Source organism: Trichophyton verrucosum (genome assembly GCF_000151505.1).
Source record: "Trichophyton verrucosum HKI 0517 chromosome Unknown contig01170_1.f1.exp, whole genome shotgun sequence".
Classification (NCBI taxonomy): domain Eukaryota; kingdom Fungi; phylum Ascomycota; class Eurotiomycetes; order Onygenales; family Arthrodermataceae; genus Trichophyton; species Trichophyton verrucosum.
Genome location: NW_003315153.1, coordinates 12,782 through 32,634, shown reverse-complemented (window position 1 = coordinate 32,634; position 19,853 = coordinate 12,782). Strand labels below are relative to the sequence as shown.

General features: G+C 50.2%; 9 protein-coding genes across 9 annotated transcripts; 4 read left to right on the top strand and 5 right to left on the bottom strand.

Moving 5' to 3' along the window:
* Positions 1–239: 239 nt before the first annotated feature.
* On the top strand, positions 240–1,820 carry TRV_07831 (uncharacterized protein; the record flags this gene model as incomplete). The annotated part of the gene is made up of 4 exons (XM_003018089.1): positions 240–419; positions 511–1,352; positions 1,414–1,492; positions 1,623–1,820. The coding sequence occupies 4 exons, from the start codon at positions 240–242 to the stop codon at positions 1,818–1,820; spliced, it is 1,299 nt and encodes a 432-aa protein (XP_003018135.1).
* Positions 1,821–1,985: 165 nt separating this feature from the next.
* TRV_07830 (uncharacterized protein) lies at positions 1,986–3,519 on the top strand (the record flags this gene model as incomplete). Its single annotated transcript, XM_003018088.1, has 4 exons — positions 1,986–2,219; positions 2,310–2,441; positions 2,513–3,361; positions 3,421–3,519. The coding sequence occupies 4 exons, from the start codon at positions 1,986–1,988 to the stop codon at positions 3,517–3,519; spliced, it is 1,314 nt and encodes a 437-aa protein (XP_003018134.1).
* A 4,122-nt stretch (positions 3,520–7,641) lies between these two features.
* Positions 7,642–8,211, bottom strand: TRV_07829 (uncharacterized protein; the record flags this gene model as incomplete). The annotated part of the gene is made up of 1 exon (XM_003018087.1): positions 7,642–8,211. One exon carries the CDS (start codon positions 8,209–8,211, stop codon positions 7,642–7,644), a length of 570 nt encoding a protein of 189 aa, XP_003018133.1.
* A 667-nt stretch (positions 8,212–8,878) lies between these two features.
* Positions 8,879–9,722, bottom strand: TRV_07828 (uncharacterized protein; the record flags this gene model as incomplete). The annotated part of the gene is made up of 3 exons (XM_003018086.1): positions 8,879–9,253; positions 9,314–9,531; positions 9,602–9,722. The coding sequence occupies 3 exons, from the start codon at positions 9,720–9,722 to the stop codon at positions 8,879–8,881; spliced, it is 714 nt and encodes a 237-aa protein (XP_003018132.1).
* A 967-nt stretch (positions 9,723–10,689) lies between these two features.
* Positions 10,690–13,516, bottom strand: TRV_07827 (uncharacterized protein; the record flags this gene model as incomplete). The annotated part of the gene is made up of 2 exons (XM_003018085.1): positions 10,690–12,768; positions 12,830–13,516. 2 exons carry the CDS (start codon positions 13,514–13,516, stop codon positions 10,690–10,692), a joined length of 2,766 nt encoding a protein of 921 aa, XP_003018131.1.
* Positions 13,517–13,757: 241 nt separating this feature from the next.
* On the top strand, positions 13,758–13,925 carry TRV_07826 (uncharacterized protein; the record flags this gene model as incomplete). The annotated part of the gene is made up of 1 exon (XM_003018084.1): positions 13,758–13,925. The coding sequence occupies one exon, from the start codon at positions 13,758–13,760 to the stop codon at positions 13,923–13,925; it is 168 nt and encodes a 55-aa protein (XP_003018130.1).
* A 102-nt stretch (positions 13,926–14,027) lies between these two features.
* TRV_07825 (uncharacterized protein) lies at positions 14,028–14,513 on the bottom strand (the record flags this gene model as incomplete). Its single annotated transcript, XM_003018083.1, has 1 exon — positions 14,028–14,513. The coding sequence occupies one exon, from the start codon at positions 14,511–14,513 to the stop codon at positions 14,028–14,030; it is 486 nt and encodes a 161-aa protein (XP_003018129.1).
* Positions 14,514–15,575: 1,062 nt separating this feature from the next.
* Positions 15,576–16,205, top strand: TRV_07824 (uncharacterized protein; the record flags this gene model as incomplete). The annotated part of the gene is made up of 2 exons (XM_003018082.1): positions 15,576–15,860; positions 15,912–16,205. 2 exons carry the CDS (start codon positions 15,576–15,578, stop codon positions 16,203–16,205), a joined length of 579 nt encoding a protein of 192 aa, XP_003018128.1.
* A 400-nt stretch (positions 16,206–16,605) lies between these two features.
* On the bottom strand, positions 16,606–17,638 carry TRV_07823 (NlpC/P60-like cell-wall peptidase, putative; the record flags this gene model as incomplete). Its single annotated transcript, XM_003018081.1, has 3 exons — positions 16,606–16,891; positions 16,945–17,273; positions 17,339–17,638. 3 exons carry the CDS (start codon positions 17,636–17,638, stop codon positions 16,606–16,608), a joined length of 915 nt encoding a protein of 304 aa, XP_003018127.1.
* Between the last annotated feature and the right edge of the window lie 2,215 nt (positions 17,639–19,853).

Here is a 19,853-nt window from a genome sequence, read left to right as displayed (position 1 = left end):
AACGACTACCCCGAAGTGCCAGGTTAGGCCTTAACGAGTGCCATGGGTAAGGATAACGGTTCAACAGCGTAATATCCCCCTAGTGATATCCAGATTGCGTCTGCCTAGGATTTGACTTGAACGCCTTCTCAGCCTTATATAACACCCCCCAATTTGATATCAACGATGTCGGCACCAACGGCGCAAAAGTACATCTACAGATCTACTGTGTACCTCTTTTTTGATCAGAAAGAGCAAAGATGGACACCGTATTAGATATCCAGCCACAAATCCCCGCTGCAGATCCCCAAGACGGAGACGGCGATGGTTCCAGCTCCGACTCCCAGCTCGGTGTCGAGGCTCAAACCCAACCCCAATCCGAACCGACCTCGCATCCATTTACTACCGCCGGCCGGCTGCTCGTCTTTTCTCCACTGAAAGTAAGGCTCAACCCGTCCGCGGGCTGGACCTTTGCCGGCGAGCTTCCCCCATTCCACCCGCGGGCGAACCTCGACCCGCCTGAACATGAAGATATATGTGGGCATCACCGACGACCAGCCCCAGATACCGACACAGAGTCCTAACCAACCTGTGTTTCTCTCCTTTGACCCCTTGATGCAGGACAATTACTTGCTGTACGACAAGAAGTGGAAGACCGTCCCAGAGGAGTTGGTTGTGTTTGGTCCGGAGTATGAAACGGTCGAGAGCCGCAAGAAGGCGGCCCTGGAGTTGCTGTGGAATGGCGTACTGTGGATAAGGCAGCGGAAGCTTCTGAAACGTGAAGCGTTCATTAAATGGACGCTTGAACGGCTGCGCTGGGAGGCCAAGTTCCTGGAGCGCGAGTGGTTCATCAGGGGCAACAGGGAGATCTTCCCGCCAGACACCCACCACCGACAGCAGGGTCCTGGAGGCCATCCTCGAGCTCGAGCAGACGGCGCCCTTCCAGCCGCTGCCCAACTAGACTTTTCTATACATGATTTCTCTTTTTCAGCTTTCTTCTTCTCTGCTTCTTCTCTAAGTATAGGCATCCATCTATATAAAACACGTGATGTAGATCTGAAAATGGCAAAAAACGACGTCGACGATGCCAAAAGCCAGACAAAACGCAGCGAAAACACGACGAGACGAGCTGAAACGCCGACTGGACGCCCATCGGCCTCCCGTCCAATCGATCTCGGATTCCCCCCAGCGCTCCCGAGACTCCCTTCGAGAAGCTCGTCGGCTGTCCAGCCTGTCCTGGCAACCCCCCAGGCGGGCCAAACTGGATCCCAACACGAACACCTCGATCCCTGCCGGGCAGGCCGGAGCAACAAACGAATAAAGAAAAAGCGCAGCGAGACAGCGAGGACGATGGAAGAGATCGGGCGTCGCGGGTGCGTCCAGTCAGGATGGTTATCGCAAGGTCATCGGGCAGACAGGAGCAGGGCTGTGCAGCCTCTCAGCTGGCCCGGCGGCCCTCCCAGCAACGACCGACAAGTGTCAGCGAGAAGGCCTAGAAGCAGATGAAACAGACGTGAACGCGATCAGCCATGCGGCCGCTTTTCTTTTTCTGGGGCCCTTTTGCCCTTCTTTTTTTCTCCCCCTGGTCCTGACGGAGTGCCAGGTACCTCTGGCCATGTACCGCAATCCCGGTCGACCTGCAGGAGCGGCTACGGGCGCTGAACACGCGAGAACATGAGACAGCCAGCGCCAGCGAGCAGAGCAGACCGGACAGACAACTACTATATATAACGAGCTACGCTGCTCGCTCGCCGGCGGGTGGCATTCTTCGTCTTCTTCGTCGTCTTCTTCGTCGTTCTGCTGCTCTTCCTCGTCTGTTCTTCTGTCTGCCTCGGAGTTAGCGGCGGGAAGCACCCTCGGATCCACCTCCGTCTTGCTCTGCAATTCCCCCTGCGGCCTTTCGCCTTCTTCCTTTCTTTTGCCTGTCACACGCCCGACCTGCCACGCTGCTACTTCTACTTCTTCTGCGGCCTCTCTCTGCTTCTCCTGCTTCTTCCCTGTGCAAGATGGCTCCCGCTGCTGTTTCGACCATCGCCCGCGACCGTCTGGATACTGTCTCACGCCACATCATGACGCCCAGCTTCTTCACCCCCGCGGCTGTGCCCAAGGCTCCAGAAGACCCTCTGTTTGGTCTCGCCGCTGCCTGCAGAGCTGACACCTCCGACAAGAAGATAGATCTCGGTATCGGTGCCTACAGAGACTCCGATGCAAAGCCATGGGTCCTCCCCGTTGTCAAGAAGGTCGGTTTGATGCTGCTGATGATGCTGATACTGCTGATACTGCTGATGGCCAAAATGCCACATGAAGACACATGCTAACAACTATCACAGGCCGACCGAATGCTGCGGGAAGACCCCAAGCTCAACCACGAATACCTTCCTATCGCCGGACTCAAGGACTTCACCACTGCTGCTCAGAAGCTCATCCTCGGCGAGAACTCCCCTGCCATCAGAGAGAACAGAGTAAGACAACCAACCTCATCCAGTCAGATCTACATGAAAAGCAGCGCTGACCGAGAAACCACCCCCCATAGGTCGTCACCTTTCAGACAATCTCAGGCACCGGTGCCGTCCATCTTGGAGGCCTGTTCATCTCCAAGTTCTTCCCATCCACTCCCAAGCCCACCATCTACCTCTCCAACCCAACATGGCCCAACCACCCTCAGATCTTCAAGACCGTCCAGCTCGAGTCGGCCTACTACCCTTACTTCAACCCGGCCAACAAGGGCCTTAACCTCGAGGGCATGCTCAAGGCCATCCGCGCGGCTCCCTCTGGCTCCGTCATCCTCCTTCACCCATGCGCCCACAATCCCACCGGTGTAGATCCCACCCAGCACCAGTGGAAGCAGATTGCCACTGTCATCCGCGAACGCAACCACTTCCCCTTCTTCGACTGCGCTTACCAGGGTTTCGCCTCCGGTGACCTCGCCCGTGACTCCTGGGCTGTCCGTTACTTCATCTCCGAGGGCTTCGAGATGTGCGTCTCCCAGTCCTTCGCCAAAAACTTCGGTCTCTACGGCGAGCGTGCTGGTGCCTTCCACTTCATCACTGCTCCCGGACCGAACGCCGCCGAGGCCCTCTCCAATGTTGCCTCCCAGCTTGCTATCCTGCAGCGCTCCGAGATCTCTAACCCCCCTGCCTACGGTGCCCGCATTGCCTCTCTCATCCTCAATGACGCCACCCTGTTCAAGGAGTGGGAGGAGGATCTCCGCACCATGTCCGGCCGTATCGTCGAGATGAGAAAGGGTGTCCGAGAGCGTCTCGAGGAGAAGGGCACCCCAGGTACCTGGGACCACATCACCAACCAGATTGGCATGTTCAGCTTCACCGGTCTCACCGAGGAGCAAGTCCAAATCCTCCGTGAGAAGTGGCACATCTACATGGTACGTCTTTACTCTAACTCAACGCTTTATATACTATTTATATACTAACATCCTCTCAGACCAAGAACGGCCGTATCTCCATGGCTGGCCTTAACGTCCACAACATCGACTACTTCGCTGAGGCAGTCGATGCCGTCGTCAGAGAAACTACCAAATAGACTACACCACACTCCATTACAACTATCGCCTATCACCCATAACTACCCCCACTGGTTGAATGTATAAAACCCCTTTCCCAAATAATTTCGGATATACCTTTTTATTCCCTATTCCGTTGTCTTGTATCTACTTATCTCTCTTCATCTCATTTCTCTTCGGGGGGGCATTGGAAAAGAAAATCAACTAAAAAGAGCACAATCACCACTAGTTAGTTACTGCACTCGCTAGTCGGTTACTTATTTCACGATATGATACGAACATTCTGTCTACTCAATCCCGTCCGTCCTGTACTATTTACAGCATAACTCCTATCAATTGACTTTTCAAACACTGTTCATCCATCAGTTTCACAAGTATACCTGCATGCTAGTTCGTATCATATCAAGTCTCGGCGCATCTACGCCCTGCCGGCTATATATTACGCACATTGACCTGTTTGTGATTTTGTTCGCTGCAGAGTTCGATCATGCTCAACGGCGTTTCAAGGATCTACGCATAGACTCGCATATGCACACTTCTCGCACCCCCCCTGTCGTTACATACGTGTTTGGTCTGGTATCAAACAGGCATCATCGCCGATACGAGATTCATCAAGAATTTGATAACCAACCAACTAGTTAACTAACAAGCTAGGGAACTAACCAGGAACGCCTTGTTTATCTGCTTATAACACTCGGCATATAGCAAACAGTCAAACAGCCAAACATTCATACTGCTCCGTCAGAGACCAAAGAACTCCAAGAACTAGTATACAGATAAGCCCCTGACATGCTACCAATTGTGAGGTAGCACCTCTGATAAATTCAATATCCAACCAGCTCAGTCATCATGTAAAGATAGATAGTGAAAATGAGTAAAGGTCGTCGAGGGTTAGTAGGATGGTGTCTAGCAGAGAAATATACGGGGTACTTGGAGGTCTATAGCAAAGGACGACGGAGGAGCCATACTCTGTGAGTGTGATAACTGTAACAATCTGGCAAGATGGCTATTCTCTCTGCTGTCAATTGGTAAGCATGCCTTTTTGGCTCAGCCGTTTGATAATGTTCTGCTGATGCCATCAATGTGCTTTTGATATCCTGGGAAAGGTGCAGACTGCTACTGCGGTGATGATGTTAGTGGCAGGGTGGTGGATTATAGCTAACATCTCCACTGCATTTAATCGTTATCAAAATATTTCCAAGTCGGTCGGTCATGTCGCAAATTTATGTCCCAGGGCATACTGGCGGAGGTCCGCGACATACTGAACTCTCATTTTGTCCATTCCCAGAATCATGTGGAATGGGTAGGAAGTCGGCAGCATAAAACTCAGCAAAACCAGGCTGCAAATCCGGGCTGGAATGGTAGCTCGTCATCTGCTCCGTCGTGATCCTGAGGCCGCAGTACCCGGGCATTCAACAAGCCTCGAAACTGTGAAGTATAAACATTGTGTTGCTCGAAGGCTTTCCAAATATCGAGGCAAGGTCTTTTATTGAAGAAGTATGGAAGTGCTTTCCGCATCGCACGCCAGAGAAAAATAAATATCTCCTCAACTCCATTAACCAGCCAAGTACACAACCCGGGGCACTTTTCCGCGGGAAGACAGCACTAGAGCCACTAAAGATATGCTGTGTATCTTGCTTTATATTCAAAAATGTATGTTCTGTTTGAACTTTTGCGTGGTATTTGACCTGTCCACCCCCGACAGCTGATAGATAAGTAGCTTTGTGCTAGGGATATAGTGAGAGAGGCGCTAATTAGTTATAGACTGTGAAACATGGGCCATGTTGTTGTCATTGTTGTCAGACTGCTCGCCATGCAATGGCGAATAAGAGAGTCCGAACAGGGTAAGTTTGCAGGCATGGGATAAATATCTCGAAGATGAGTGAAAGTCTTCGACTCTGCAGGCGAAGTCCTGTTTTTGTGGCAGCAACTTATGCAATAGTGTCAGGGGTACATGTAAGCTTTCGCCGTCAACTGGGCGATAGCAGGTCCTTGAGACTGAATTGCTGGATTATTGAATCGCACCTTTCCATAAGTTAGCATTTTGAACACCTATACGGCATACCTGTGTTCTTTCATATTTACATACTTTCAAGGTGAGCCTATACTCGTCTTCAGGCTGATAGGCAAATATCCCAAAAACAGAGTCCTTTTTTTTGCCTTTCACTCAATTAGTGCAGGCAGCTCAAAAGTATTTTCTCTCCCATAAGATATACCTATATGTGAACGCTGTGGTTAAGAATGCTTGAGTGGTGCAAGTAGCTCGAAGATGGTTTCTCGTCCCTGGATCGACATAGACATGGACACTGTAGTTGAGAAGAGATTTTTGTAACTCTTCTAATACCTGTTTACGTCTCTTCGCCAATGACTTTGCCAGGGACACGAGAACAGTGATGGTATAGGTCCTGTCATAATAATCGTACTGCAGACATCCAAATCGAAGATTCGAATATTGTTCCTCGTCCCTGGATCGACATAGACATGGACACTGTAGCCCATGCGATGGGTGCGGTCTAACGTCAATATGTCTCACCTTCACCTTCAGACATGATGACGCTGCCGCGAGGACGCGCCAATCTTTCTTCAGCGGGCCAACTGTCACATCCATGTATCCACCTCTTAGTCATCATGTACTTAGCCATCATCTTAGTCATCGTGTCGACCATATGATATGTCGAAGGAGCTCAGGTCGTAGTCCTCAATAGAGTACGACTCAAACAGGTTTAGGGTATTGGCATCTTGTATATCATCGACAGGGTGACCAACGTCAACAGTATTGCAGTCGAGTCGATGATTAGTATCCAGCCCTCCCTGGTTATAAGAGATGGATATGAAGCTTCATCGCATATAGCCGTTATCCCCATGTGGGCAAAAACAGAGTCCTTGGTAAGAGGGTCGGAAACGTAGGGCGGGCAGTCGATGAACGGGCGACACAAACGCATGATGGCAGGCCAGGAGCAGGCCAGTGAGGAGTAGTTACGCCTCGCGGAGTAAAGAAAGCAACAAAAAATATTTCGGGGATATTCCATGAACTGCATCTGATCCCGATGTGGTGCGGTGACTTGATGGATGATACTTTGTCGCCTCACTCATTGCGCTCCATAGATCAACGCTGCGTCTGCTGACACGACTCGCCCCCTTGAGCAAAAGGTTGAATCCAGAATCCTTCTGCTAAGCATGAGTAGAGGATGATTCGGAATTGTCAGCCGCCGTTAGCAGTTGGTAGAATCAACCATGATCTCAACAGCTGTGTATAAGCCTCGCATAGGCATTAGCAGCACATGCATCGATCGAAAAGAGACAGGAGAAAAGTAGCATCGGTAGCTGGGTTGGGATTTATGAGGCAGTAGGGTTATATTTTTGCAGCTTGAGACGTTCCTGGTGTTGTGTGGATGATTTGTCGGGGTGAGTGCATCGACTCTGATGATATATCCAGATGCAGCGAGTGTAGCTCAGAGTAACTTAGGACTGTTATGGTATATGCAGCCGCGTGGTATATATACCCCTGGGAATACCCCTATAGGGGTGGAATAAAGAGACATGAAAAAGAATGTACTTCAGGGACGAAGTAGAAAAGGAAGAAGAAAAGGAATCCAGGAATTGGGAGATTGGGCAGGCTTATATACCCCAAACCCCCTGGATAACATTCACTTATAGATAGGTATGTCACTGACGTGTCAAAGTCCCAGTGACTGCAGCCGGCCACTGTTACAAGACAGTGGCTCAAAAAAATCGGGTATATACTTATATCAGTGAATAAAGAAATTGAATATCAAGAAGTAGAGTGTACCAATTATTATGCGAAGAGTGGAGCTTGAACCCTGAAGATACGGGATACAACATGGAATATCCTATACACGCAGCAAAGATCAGTGAAATGAAATACATACCAAAAAAATACATCAAAAACCAAGGTGACAAGCATAGCAAGCAGGGTTAGTAAGATTGTTAGTTCAATAAAGGCCTGCTTAAAAACCGAGATTGATATTCCCGTAGTTTCCAATATTACCACTTCCACCGCGTTCATAACACAGCCACAGATGAGACAAGAATGATTTTCCATATCAAAGAAAAGATCAGCGTAGATTCTCAGTCCAGTTCATCCACAGTAGTCACGTCCCCGTCACTATCAGTCTCTCCCCTTAGAGATACTTACTCGAAACCACCATGCTTGTATCCAGCGAAGTAGCACCTGCCACCAACGCCTTTGCTTCCTCCTCCACCATCCCAACCTTCACCCAGCATGGCTCCAGATCAATAAACCCACCATCTGCCAACGCAAAGATGGCGCCCATCACCCAGGCCCGGCAGGAAAACTTCTCGGAGTCCCGAATGCTTGAGGACCGCACACACTCGTCTACCGCAGCCAACCACTCGGCGTTGACATCGGGTAGCTCGCCCACCTTGAGCGCAACCAACATGGCCCGGGAAGTAGTAACCTCTGCAGGTTGAATGCTATATTCCCATTCTGCTTCATCGTTGGGCCGGAGCTGCTGCAGAACTGTGCCAGCGGTGGGTGAGTGGGCAATAAGCAGAGCCCAGTGATACTTCTCGTGTTGACCCATTTCACTGAGGGTCAAGTAGATGCCGTTGGGCGAGAGGCGGATGCCATCGTCTGAGAGATTCGAAGTCGAGGAGTTCGGAGTGTCCGTCTCTGGAGTCAAAGATGGAGTCGTAGATGTGGATTGGCAGGTGGATGTTGGCTCCGCCATGGCTCGTTTCTATGTTGATCTTTGCTCTTGCAGGCGGTTTTGTTCCGATCGGTTATCTGGGGGGGAGGGGGGTATTTTAGCCTTTCTTGCGCGCAGCCCTGGGGATAGATGAGGGCGCTTCTCTATGAGCCCAGCTGGCTCGGCGGCGGGTCAGAAGTTGCCTGCAGAGCGAGATATCGTCATGATCTCAGCAGAGGGACACGAAGATGCAGCTGAAGTTGAGGCGTCGTCGGCGTCGCTTTTTGACAGCAACAAAAGTTGGGGTAAAAAAAAAGAGGGGCACGTGATGGATTTGCACTGTTTGCATTTATTTTGTTGCTTATAAATAAGCCTTCGGTCTAACATTAATACCCTTCCTGATTACCTAATATAAAAGTGTATTAATCATCAAGAAAATTTATGCAAACAGTGCAAACAAGTGTTACTCAGAAGGTTTTCACATGTAAAGGAAGCAAAAAAAATAAGGTTGGGCAAATATAAAAGTAGGTTCGGCTTTAATTTCAACGAGAAACAAGTTCAAATCAAAAAAAAAAAAAGTAATGGATACGGAGTACGGAGGATAGAGGAGATTATTTACAGAGTGTACGGAGTACAGACGGCTGATACAGCCAGAGAGAGCAAGATAGACAACAAAGAAAAACAAGCCCATGCAAGGAAATTGACGCATTCAACCAATTTCAGAGCCTGAAAACCAGGGATGATCCAACGCCTCATGTGCCGTCACCCGTTGTCCGGGGTCCAAGTTTGTCATCTTCGAGATAACATCCTTGAACTGAACATCATCGGTGACGCCTGGCCATTCAGAGAAAGGCTTGTAAGGGTGGTAGTCAGCCACTCGATCCTCCCACAGGAATCCAAGGACCTTGCAGTTGATTTCATCGTCTCCGATATGTGTTAGGAGCCCATTGAATCCCTTTCGATCCCCAAAATATGAAACTTGACGCTGCAAACGGATAACATAAGGGAATGCGCCCTGTGCTTCATGTTTGCGCAAATCTTCGTCAGCACCGAAAATCACTTTTCCAAGCATGGCATAGATGCACTGATTAAGCAATCATAAGTTAGCTATTAAGTAAATAATTAATTCGAATAGAAGACTTACCACAGCTGCAAAGGAAAATATATCAGAGGGTTTATTGAGTTCGCCTTTCAAATGAGCTTCAGGGCTCCGCCAGCTGTCATTACCCGCCAACATTCCTTTGATACATCTCCCTTTGGGAAGATAGGCTGCATTTTCAAGATCAATAAGCTTGACCTGCTCGACGGCCATCTCTGGACCAGTGTCACGGTAGTTGACCATGATATTGTCTGGCTTGATATCTAAAAAGTGGTAATTAGATCCAGTCTATGTAGTAGAAAGGCAAAAAGCACACGCTCGTCACCTTCGTACCTAAATGAACAATATCACGGCCATGTAGCTCAGCAATGCCTCGCAAGCCAGCTTTTAAAATTCGCTTCCGAGCTGGTACCGGTATTCCCTTTCTAGCAAGGCTTAGGAGATCATCGTCCATATATTTGTAGACAAATGTCCGTTGATTCGGAATTGTATCATAAGGTAACCGTAGAAATGGACTTTCACGCAGACGTGGCCGAATATCCTCGTTAAAGCTCGAAAAGATTGCCTCTGGTATATCCTTCAAGATGAACTTTTCTTGACCGGATCTGGATATCTTGCATTAGTCCAGTATCAAAACAGGGGGCATTGTAAGCTCACGTTGCCAACCAAACGCGGCCCAGATGCGGCCTATCCTGGATCAATTGCTTGAAGATATAGCGACGCCCTAGAGAGCCAATTAATTCACTAGGTGGAATTGCCATATCCAACTCCCTTTGTTCGAAACCAGTGGGCTCGAGACTTATAGGGATAAAAACCCAACGTCTACAGATGCTCCCACCTGTGTTGGAGAATTACAGTCCAAACCCCGGCATTATTGAGACAGTCATCCCAGCTAACTGACTAGTTAGTGGCGTACAGTGTGCAACCAATCAGCCAACTAGCTGTCAATGGGACCTGGGGATAACTAACTTCACCAGTTATGCAAATTATATTGCATAATTGCTACACAAATAAGGGGCACAAAGTATAACCAAAAGGTCATGCTCCATATACGTTCCGCGTCCTGAATAAGTATCAAATTCATAAGACTCATGTAGTAAATATCTATGTGTATAGGACGTATAAGGCAGACGAAGGAAGGTGTTTGGCCCAGCCAGAACGGATCCTAAGCCATGTTTGGCTAAGAACATAAAAGAAAGCAGTTTGTGCTGGTGCTCGTGCTGAAAGGGAGAGTAGTCTATAATATATAAGTGATAAAATCAAAAGAGCCAAATGAAACGTATGGTTAACAATCTGGGAGAAGGAAAGAGGGAAACTTTTGACCCATCCACGTAGCCCAAAGAGATTAGAAATTCAAATCACACCGTATCGCGCCATGCCTCCCGTCATTCAAAACAATTCAATTCAATTGATCAACTGCGTTAGACACGCGGGGGCCCCTGGCCTAGTGGAGCCTGATCTTGTTGTCCCTGACCTTGACCCCTGGCTATGATGGTAGCGGGATGGACAGAACCCTGCGGGGTCGGGCTCTGGCTGGAGGGACCGGGTTGGCCGTACATCTGGGCTGGTGGACTAGCTGCCCTGAATGGGTTATTTGAATTATCGTAGTCGTATTGCTGGTATTCGGTAGCGGGTGTGTTGGGTGACATGCCTTGACGGCCAGATGGGTTCTGGTTAGGGTTCTGGCTCAGGCGTCTGTGTCCCGTTGAGGGTCCGCGGATAAGATGTTCTTGTGTAACATTTGCTGAGGACGGAGTGCTTTCCATTGGGGGACGGGAGTTAAGGGCGCTGGCGAATGCAGCTTCGGGGTTATGTGGTGAGTGGACGTTGGACGTTGAGTTGCTCGCTGTGGAGCCGCGGTATGTTAGGCCTGAGGCAGAAGTTGCTGCTGCTGCTGCTGCTGCGGCACCTGTACCAGCGCCCGGGCGAGGAGATAAGGGTGCAGGATCGGCAGAGAGGGCCTCGTCCATCTGGTCCGTTGGAATCATGCGTTTGGCTTCCTTGTTGGCGGCATATTCGTCCTTGCTGTGCTGGGCTTGTTCATGGGAGATGGAAACAGAGTACGATGGCTTGGAGATATCGCCGAGAGCGGCATCGCCACCTCCAGGACCGTAGATCGGGATCTTCTTTATAGCTAGGACCAATGCACAGAGGAACTTGGATCGTCTGGTGGCTCGAACAACTTCATTATGCCAGTTGGATTTGTGGTGGATTTCAACCTTGAGCTCAAGTTTGTTCATCTCTCCGAGACCCGAGACTTCGATATCGACATCTGGGCCAAAGTCACGGGCGTTATCCTTGGCCCGGACAAAGGCTTGCATCTCACGTTTGAGAAGCTGTATGTCGCCGAAAGAGGTACCAAAGTCGCAGGTTAGCGTGATCTGTTCACGCATGGCCTTGGAGCGAGTGACATTCTCAATCCATTGGGTGTTGAGCACGATGTTGGGTACCTGGATGGTCTTGTGGTGCTGAATGTTCCGGAAGACGGTGAACAAAAGGGAGATGTGCTCAACCATGAGCTCATTGTCGTTGATATGGACACGATCACCAACATCGTAAGGATGCTTGACGAATAGGTAAATGCATGAGCCGAGGACCTCCTGGGCAGTGGCAGCGAAAACGAAGGAGAGGGACAAAAGAGCCGTAGCTCCGGCAGCCAAGGTGGTGCCAAACCCCTTGTTTAGGAATGCGACGAAGACGAGAACGACCAAGATGAAGACGACGGCTAAGAGGAGATTGTCAAGGACGTTGATGGCCTGGTCAACATCATGCATGGACTTGCTCATGGACTGTCTCGCCTTGCCGAACTCAGTGACTGTAAGGATCATCTCGTCCAAGCTGATATCGCCGTTATCATCTCTGTCTAGAGCAGCCATGCACTCCTCTGCTTCGGCACGGTGGTCTGGCCCAAAGACATCGTATAAGTCATCAAGGTATAGAGCATCTCGTCCCTGAAGTACAAACGACATCCACAGCCGGCGAGCCAGGGCCTCAGAAGACTTGCGTTTCTCCAGTGCCAGAATAACAATTGAATGGGCAGAAGTGGAGTTAAAGACTTGCTTTCCCGTAATTTCTTGCGCGACATGGCCGAACGCGGCAGTGATCTTGTCACCTACTCGGCCGACGTTCTGACCGACGTTCTGGATCAAACGCATGGGAGAGGCAGATCCTGAACGGCCATGGCCCTTCTTCTTGCCCGTTATGCCCATGATGGAGTCGTTGATAATGTAATCTTCCATTTCGAACTCCTTGCAATACTCCGGGAACATTTTGCGAGAGGCAGCGTAGAGCATGCTGATCAGATGGACGTTTCGTTTGGACTCTTGAATCTTCGAGTCGAATTGCTTGCGGTGGTAGGAGATTGAAATCAGCTGAACGAGGACCTTTTCGGCAGCCAGAATGAGAGATGAGATGAAACAGGCAAACAAGATATTGTTGACAACCGTCTGCCATGGCTGGATCCGGGGGTCCTTGATATTATCGGGGTTACGAGTCATCACCTAGACACAATAGTATTTAGCATTTGTAGTGTAATCAGATGTTTGACAGGAGAACACGCACTGGAATAAAAGTAGCCAGGGAGGTAATGGCCCATCCGACGAGGGAGAAGGGGATCTCCAACGCCCTGAGGATGAGAGCATATTTCCTGGTCCCTGAGCTGACGATACCACAGAGGAACTGAAAGACGAACGGCACATAGTGAGCCACGGCCTTTGACACCCACAAACTGAGCCAGACGATCTCGACCCAGGCGAAGAACCAGACGATGCGGACACCACCAATGCTGGCAGTGGGAGCAGCAACGGCACCAACTATGATAGGCACGGCAAAAAGCAAAGCGACGGGCAGGACGTAGATGAAATATCTAGTGACGACGGAGAAATTGAGGATCTTATTGTAAAATCTTCCCATACGGGTGATGGTCCCGTCTTCGTCTGAGGTGGCCGATCTGTCACCGTAATGGTGATGGCCGTGAGCTCGACGGCGGCCGCCTATCTGGCGTTCTGCGCCCTCGCCGCCGGCATCACCACCACCATCATGATTCTTTTCGAAGTAGTGCTCGCCGTCTTCTGGCTTGCGGGCACCAGTCTGTGACACACTAGGCACGGCCGTCAGAGGGATGTCGATAGTGGCGTCCTTGGACATGCCGCTGCCGTTGGGATTGCCGTTGGAGTTGGGATCTGAGTCCGGGAGGATGGTGAACCTGTCGTGGGAGAACCGCTTGCCGATGCCAGGACGGCTGGACATGGGGAATGATTGACAGGAGAAACGCGAGCAAGCAAAAGCAGATATACGACGGGAAAGAAGGAATATATAAATATATCTACTTCGATGAACCGGGAATAGATGTAATGAATGTCAGGGTTACTGTGATATAAAACGAGCGAAGGGAAGATCCCGGCAAGAAACAAATGAGCGTGACGATGAACAAGGAACAAAGCAGGTAAAGACTGATCAGCGGAGTTAAAAAAACGAGAGAGAGAAAAAGATGGAGATGGAGAAGACGAGAGGAGAGGGAAAAGAAAAGGCCGAGATGAAGAAGAAAAGAAAAGACGGCAGCGAGAGGCGGCGGGTTTCATCTCCACCAGGCCCAGAACAACGCTCCACCGGCTTCGTGGGCATTGAGCATTACGTATCCTTGCGTCCAGAGGGCTGACAGGTCGACCTTGGGGAGATGACCGTACGCCGTGCGTCTATTAGCAGGGGTAGAATTAGTTACTCTGGTCGTTGGCGAATAGCAGTTAAATTAACTGATTAGTTAGTTGGATTGGACCGAGTTTGAGTCCAACGGCTGATGGATGAAATTGTTCCTGATGAGCCAGAGATAAAAGTCGAGACAGCCCTTGACGGTCTTCAGCGTGGCAGCCAGGGCCTCGATGCTATCAAACAGCTCCGTAAAGCCAACCGTGCCCACAATGACCAGCCAGTCCGTCGGGGGCAGCAGACAGACACCCCCCTCGATGTAGCACTCCGGATGCGTCGAGAAGGCAAACTCCCTCACGGCCGGACAGGTCGAGACCTGCTCATCTTCCCCAGGGCCACAGGCACCAGTTTCTGCTGCAGACAGAGCATCGTCTTGGTGACCCATTCCTGGCCGCTGGCGGAGAGCTGTGGGCTTGCGGCTGAGAAGCGGTTGCAGTAGCGGTCTCCATAAGCGAGAGCGTAGCCGTCCGGCCCACAGGCGATCCCTTTCTCGAGACACGCCGAGTAGAAGCTGCACGAATTCGGCGCTGGCGACGAGCATTCATCATCTGGTTCTTCCCGTCTCGCCAGAGGGCTGATGCAGCAGCGGCCGGTAATGGGACAGCTGGGATGCCTACAGCTGTCAGTATCCGATTCCACCATTTCAACGACAGAGCCAGAGCGAGGAGACAGATACCATTTGGAGGCTCCGAAGCACCGACCGGCGACCTGGCAGATTCCACGGCCCTGTTGGCGTCGACAGTTAGTCGGTTGTTAGCTGGCGGTGCTGGATGTCGTTGAAGAAGTGTCGTTGACGTCGAGATGTTGGAGTTTTTCTTACTTCGGGCGTCTGGCAAGGGACGAGAGGGAGGTCGACGGCCGACGCAGCAGCAGCAGCAGCAGCAGACACCGTGAACAGTGTGAGAAGAAGAGGCCTCATGGTGAAGACGATGATATCTGTTTCCTATGATCTATTTATTCTCTAGGATAACGGTTTGATGCTCTATGGATGCTCTATGGCCGGCCTCCCCCTTTATACCCGTCACCAGGGCCAGACATACACACTCTACGCTCTTGTCTTCAGCCGGATATGCTCGTTCTTCGTACCATGAGAGTGAGATCTTCTCGTCTTTCGTCTCTTCAAGTCTGGTTAGCTCTTGGACGCCTTAGGGTCCTAGGGCGCGGATGGCTTACGGGCCGCAGTCAGGCTCAGGGGTAAGGTCGCCACGAACCTCTACCAAACATCCTCCTTTTTAAGCAGACGGCCCGGAGTAGTGATACAGGAGCATTGCTTGCTAACTGCTTCTTCTGCTAGTCAAACGTCGGGGGATAATGATATAATTAGGTCACTTGGACCCCCCGGGACCCTGCAATCTGACATCTCAAACACGGCCATGTCAGTGCCAGGAGACTCTGCAACTCCGGTCCTCAGCCCTACAGATATTGCCTTCGGCCATTGACTTGGTGGTTATTGTCTTGCCAGTATATCGTCCATGGTACTCGGTGTCGGTTGTCGCTGTCGTCCAGGTCGAGATGGATATGAGATATAAAGATAGAGAGACATCATGGTCCAGTTGTATAATGCCATCCGATCATTATCAGCCAACGTCGGGAGACCATCAGGATGCATCCGGCAACGATTCTGCTACTTGCTATTCCTGCCCTAGCCCAGCCCAACGACTCTGGCTCCAAGTTCAAACGAGACTGCATCGGACCCGACGTCAATGACGAAACCATCGCCCTGATCAAGCACTTCGAAGGGTTCGTTCCTCGTCCTGCTCCGGACCCAATCGGCCTTCCAACAGTCGGGTACGGCCATCTCTGCCGCACAAACGGGTGCTCTGAAGTCCCCTTTTCGTTTCCCCTAACCGAAGAGACGGCTACCGAACTACTCATGCAGGATGTCAAGGTAAGGACATAATATACCATCGTTGGTAACCGTCATACTAACATTGTTTAGAGCCCCCAACAGTCAATCACCCTGTCTACTACAGATCAGGTAGTTCTCAACGCCAACCAGTACGGTGCTCTGGTGTCATGGGCCTACAATGTCGGTGGGGACGCAGCGAAGAAGTCTTCCCTCATCAGCCGGCTCAACCAGGGGCAGGATGTTGATGTGGTGATCAGAGAGGAGCTGCCGCTGTGGAACAAGGCGGGTGGACATGTTCTGCCTGGCCTGGTGAGGCGTAGGGCTGCGGAGGTTGAGCTAGCTTCGGAGAATACCGACCAGCCTGCCTTGCCTGTGGACTGTTAGAACAACCCGATAGGACAGTAATTTTGTGGATGTCGGAGTGGGTGTCAATTAATATATATTGGATATCATGCTTATTTCGGTGAAACGAGCTGTGATATTTATAGTAATTGCGGAGTGATAGCTTGATGGAGTTGAGTAAGATAAGCTAAGACTAACTATAGTAGAGCTGCTATAGCAATAGTAAGGGTCGAATATTAGAGTAGTATAAAAATAGCCAGTTAATATGACAAGTGGTATAAGAGGAGAAAAAGTCTTACATATTCAGGGGTAAAGGCTTAACAAGAGTAGTAAGAGCAGGGGTTATAAGTAAACCGTAGCTAACTGGTCGACCTCAGCCCATCACCAAGAAGAAGAATAGTAGGGTATACAAGAAGAAAAGACTGCTATCTACCAGTTCGATTTACTCAAAGCGAACGACGTCTGGACAAGGCTTCTCGCCGAACCCTGAGATGCTGTTCTCCTGCACCTGGTTAACATCGTCGTTGGGTGCATTCCACATACGATCCCCAGAGTCCCTAGAGGAAGTCAGCGAATAATGAAAAGAGAATAGACGACGAAGATGAAGACATATAGGATATACATACATCATCAGGCCAACATGGTGAATGGTATCTGGATTTCCACAATCACAGCTTCCGCCGAAGAACACGGCATCTCCCGGCTTACGTTCGGCAAAGGGGTATTTCCTAGTCCATCGTTAGTAACAAGGTCAGCCATAAGGAGGAGGCATGGAACGTACTTATAGCGCAGCTTCTCCTCTGAAGCACAGTACATGGATCTAGTAACTCGCAGGCCTTCGCTGAACAAATCTCGCCCGGTGACCTGGCAGACAGCCCAGCCTATTAGGCCCGAACAGTCGTACCCGATCTCACCGTTCTGCCAGGGAGGCATGTCGTGGGTTGGGCCTTCGCAGCTGCCTCCTCCCCAAGCATACGGTACGCCCGCTGCAGTCAGGGCCTTATCGAGGATTTTCTGACCGATACTACCGTCCCCTGGGGGTGGGGGGTGGTTATCGTCTTCTCTCTTGATGCAGCATTGTATGTTATCGCCGCCTGGGCATGGCCACTTCTAGACGGCAGTATTAGCTTTATAGTTCATGGGTAGTAACAGATGTAGACAGATGGATGTCATACTGGACCGGATCCCTTGTCGAAACGACCGCTTGGACAACCGTTTGAGAGGCTGCGGCAGAACCCATGGCCGGCACCGGTGCTGCACTCATGTTCAACGCAACATTGAACGTCGGCTGGATCGTTTGGGCAGAGAGCCTGAGAGTACGAGATGCCCTTGCAGGCACTTGTCTGCTGGCATGATCCTTCGCCCTCAGGAGCCGTGCATTTGGATCCAACGGTTCGGGTGAGGAGGGCAGTGCGGGCGGGAGAGGCGCTAACAGCGCTGAGGAGCAGGCTGATCACGACTGGAGAAAGCTTCATCTTGAAAATGTCAAGTATAGTTGAATGTTGATGGTTATCCAAGTTGTCATTCGAGCTGTAGGTAGGCGGTCGAAGGGGGTATTCATATATCTATAGCTGGACTATAAATATAGAAACAATCCCACTGATCAGCACTGCGGCTCGACTTTTGTGATACGACTTGAACTGCCATCATTTTGACTGTTGCTGGAACCTGATCTCCAAGTGTGTCCGGTCTGGTCTGTCTTTGGCTCTCGTCAGGGCGTACTCCGTACGGTGGGCGGGTAAGAAGGCAGTGCTGGATTTCTCAATACGAGATCGACTTTTTATTCCGCTCCCGCTTCACCTAGGGATACGAGAGGCACCGTTGCATCAGTACTTGTGGATAACAGCCCTTAAATTGATGCTTAAGACGTTGATATAAGTTGGAGTCCTTGTAGTAAGACTTGGGGGAGGGGTCAGTTAGAAGATGACTGCCCAGGGACCGGAGCGAGAAGCTGGACCGGCGGGCGTAAGAAGACACCACTCCTCAGTCTCTGCCTATATTATCTGAGCATTCTCGGTCTCTTCTAGATCTGATCTTGTCCTTAACTCGGTCCTTGTAGATATGTTGATATAGAGGTATTACAGGTATACAGATCGCTCGCCAGCCCTATCAGGTTGTCAATTCCAACAACCGAATCAACTCAATCGAAATCAATCGATACCAAGCAAGTTAAATGAAGATGAAGCTCTGCCGTCACCACCGTGCTGATCAGTAGTTATGCCCTCCGTCTCTGTCTGCGAAGGTACCGCGTGTGCAAGCAAGTAGGCAAAAAGGACTGTTGACTCGTCGACGCGACCTGGCCCATCTGCACTCACCTCATCTCCAACGGTATGTATTCTCTTCTCTTGATCTTATTCAGTATCAGTCATGCTGATAGACTACTAGACGGTCGTCTGTATGTCTCTGTCTGGTCGACCGGTGGCATCTGCGACATCTACAGCTCGTCCAACTGCAAGGAATCAGCAACACTGTTGACAAGGACCTTCAATGTCTCGTCTGTCCTATATTAGATGTCTGTCTTTCTCTCTTCTCTGGGTATCTCTGGGTATCTTGTATCAAATCTGCATCTCTTCTGCATCTATCCTAGTCGTTTGTTCAATTGATCACCGTCGAGTGTTCAGTTGAGGTTGGATTTTCCGCTTTTCCGCCGGCAACTGCGGAGTGTCACCACCAGCTAGTTATCACATATAACTAGTTAATGGTAACTATCGCCAGCTATCTACCGGACTATAGAACACATACAATTGTCAAAGATAAGTGATACCTTTTTTATATAAAATGTAGCCTCATACTGATTGTATATAGCCGTATATAATGTCTCTTGTCTTCTTCTGCTTATTCTTTTATCTCTCGAATATATCAACATATCAACATCAACAATCGTCTCTACCATCGCAGCAACCACTGCTACTACTCTACTTCTAGTACCATACTTCCAGTACTCTGGCTATAACCCCGTTCCGGATTCCCTGCTATGGCTCGCCAGGCATAGACAGGCAGTGGTGGATTGCTCTATACTAGACTCTAGTTACTTATTCCGCTCTCGCTTGGTCTGGCGATGCAGAGGCACAGTGTATGAGTTCTAGATAGATGCTTGCAAGACATCACTGCTTAGCCTCTGCCAGCATCATCTGAGTCTTCTTGGTCTCTCCATCAATCTGATCTCGACCTTAAATCGGTCCTTGTAGATATTGAGGTAGGGTATAAAGGTGCTATCAGGTAGTCGATATCAACAACCAAATCGACTCAAACAACATCGAGCGGGTTGAACCAAGATGAAGCTCTCTGTCTTCTGCTTTTCTTGTCTTCTCTCTCTTCTCTGGGTATCTCGGGTATCTTGTATCAGAAGTCCATCGAGCCTTCGATTGATCGCCAGCCTCCACGACCACGTATCTCCACGTACTGTGCATAGTTATCGCATCTCCAGTAGGCCGCTGACGTCTCCAGAAGGAAGATCAGCCGCTAATGCAGCGCGAGAGGAGAAAAGGATGCGGAATACGAGGCCAGGCGATCTCGTTGCTCGGCTGGAGAAGCGCAAGCCAACCACCAGCGCCCGCAGCGAGCGAGCAGTAACAGCCGATCGCCTCGCATAGCAGTAATCGCTAGCAAAGCAGCAAACATCCTCTAGAGGGTCAGCAGGGGGTCTATCAGCCTACTGGAGAGAGCATCCAAAGTACCTCGAAGTACCGC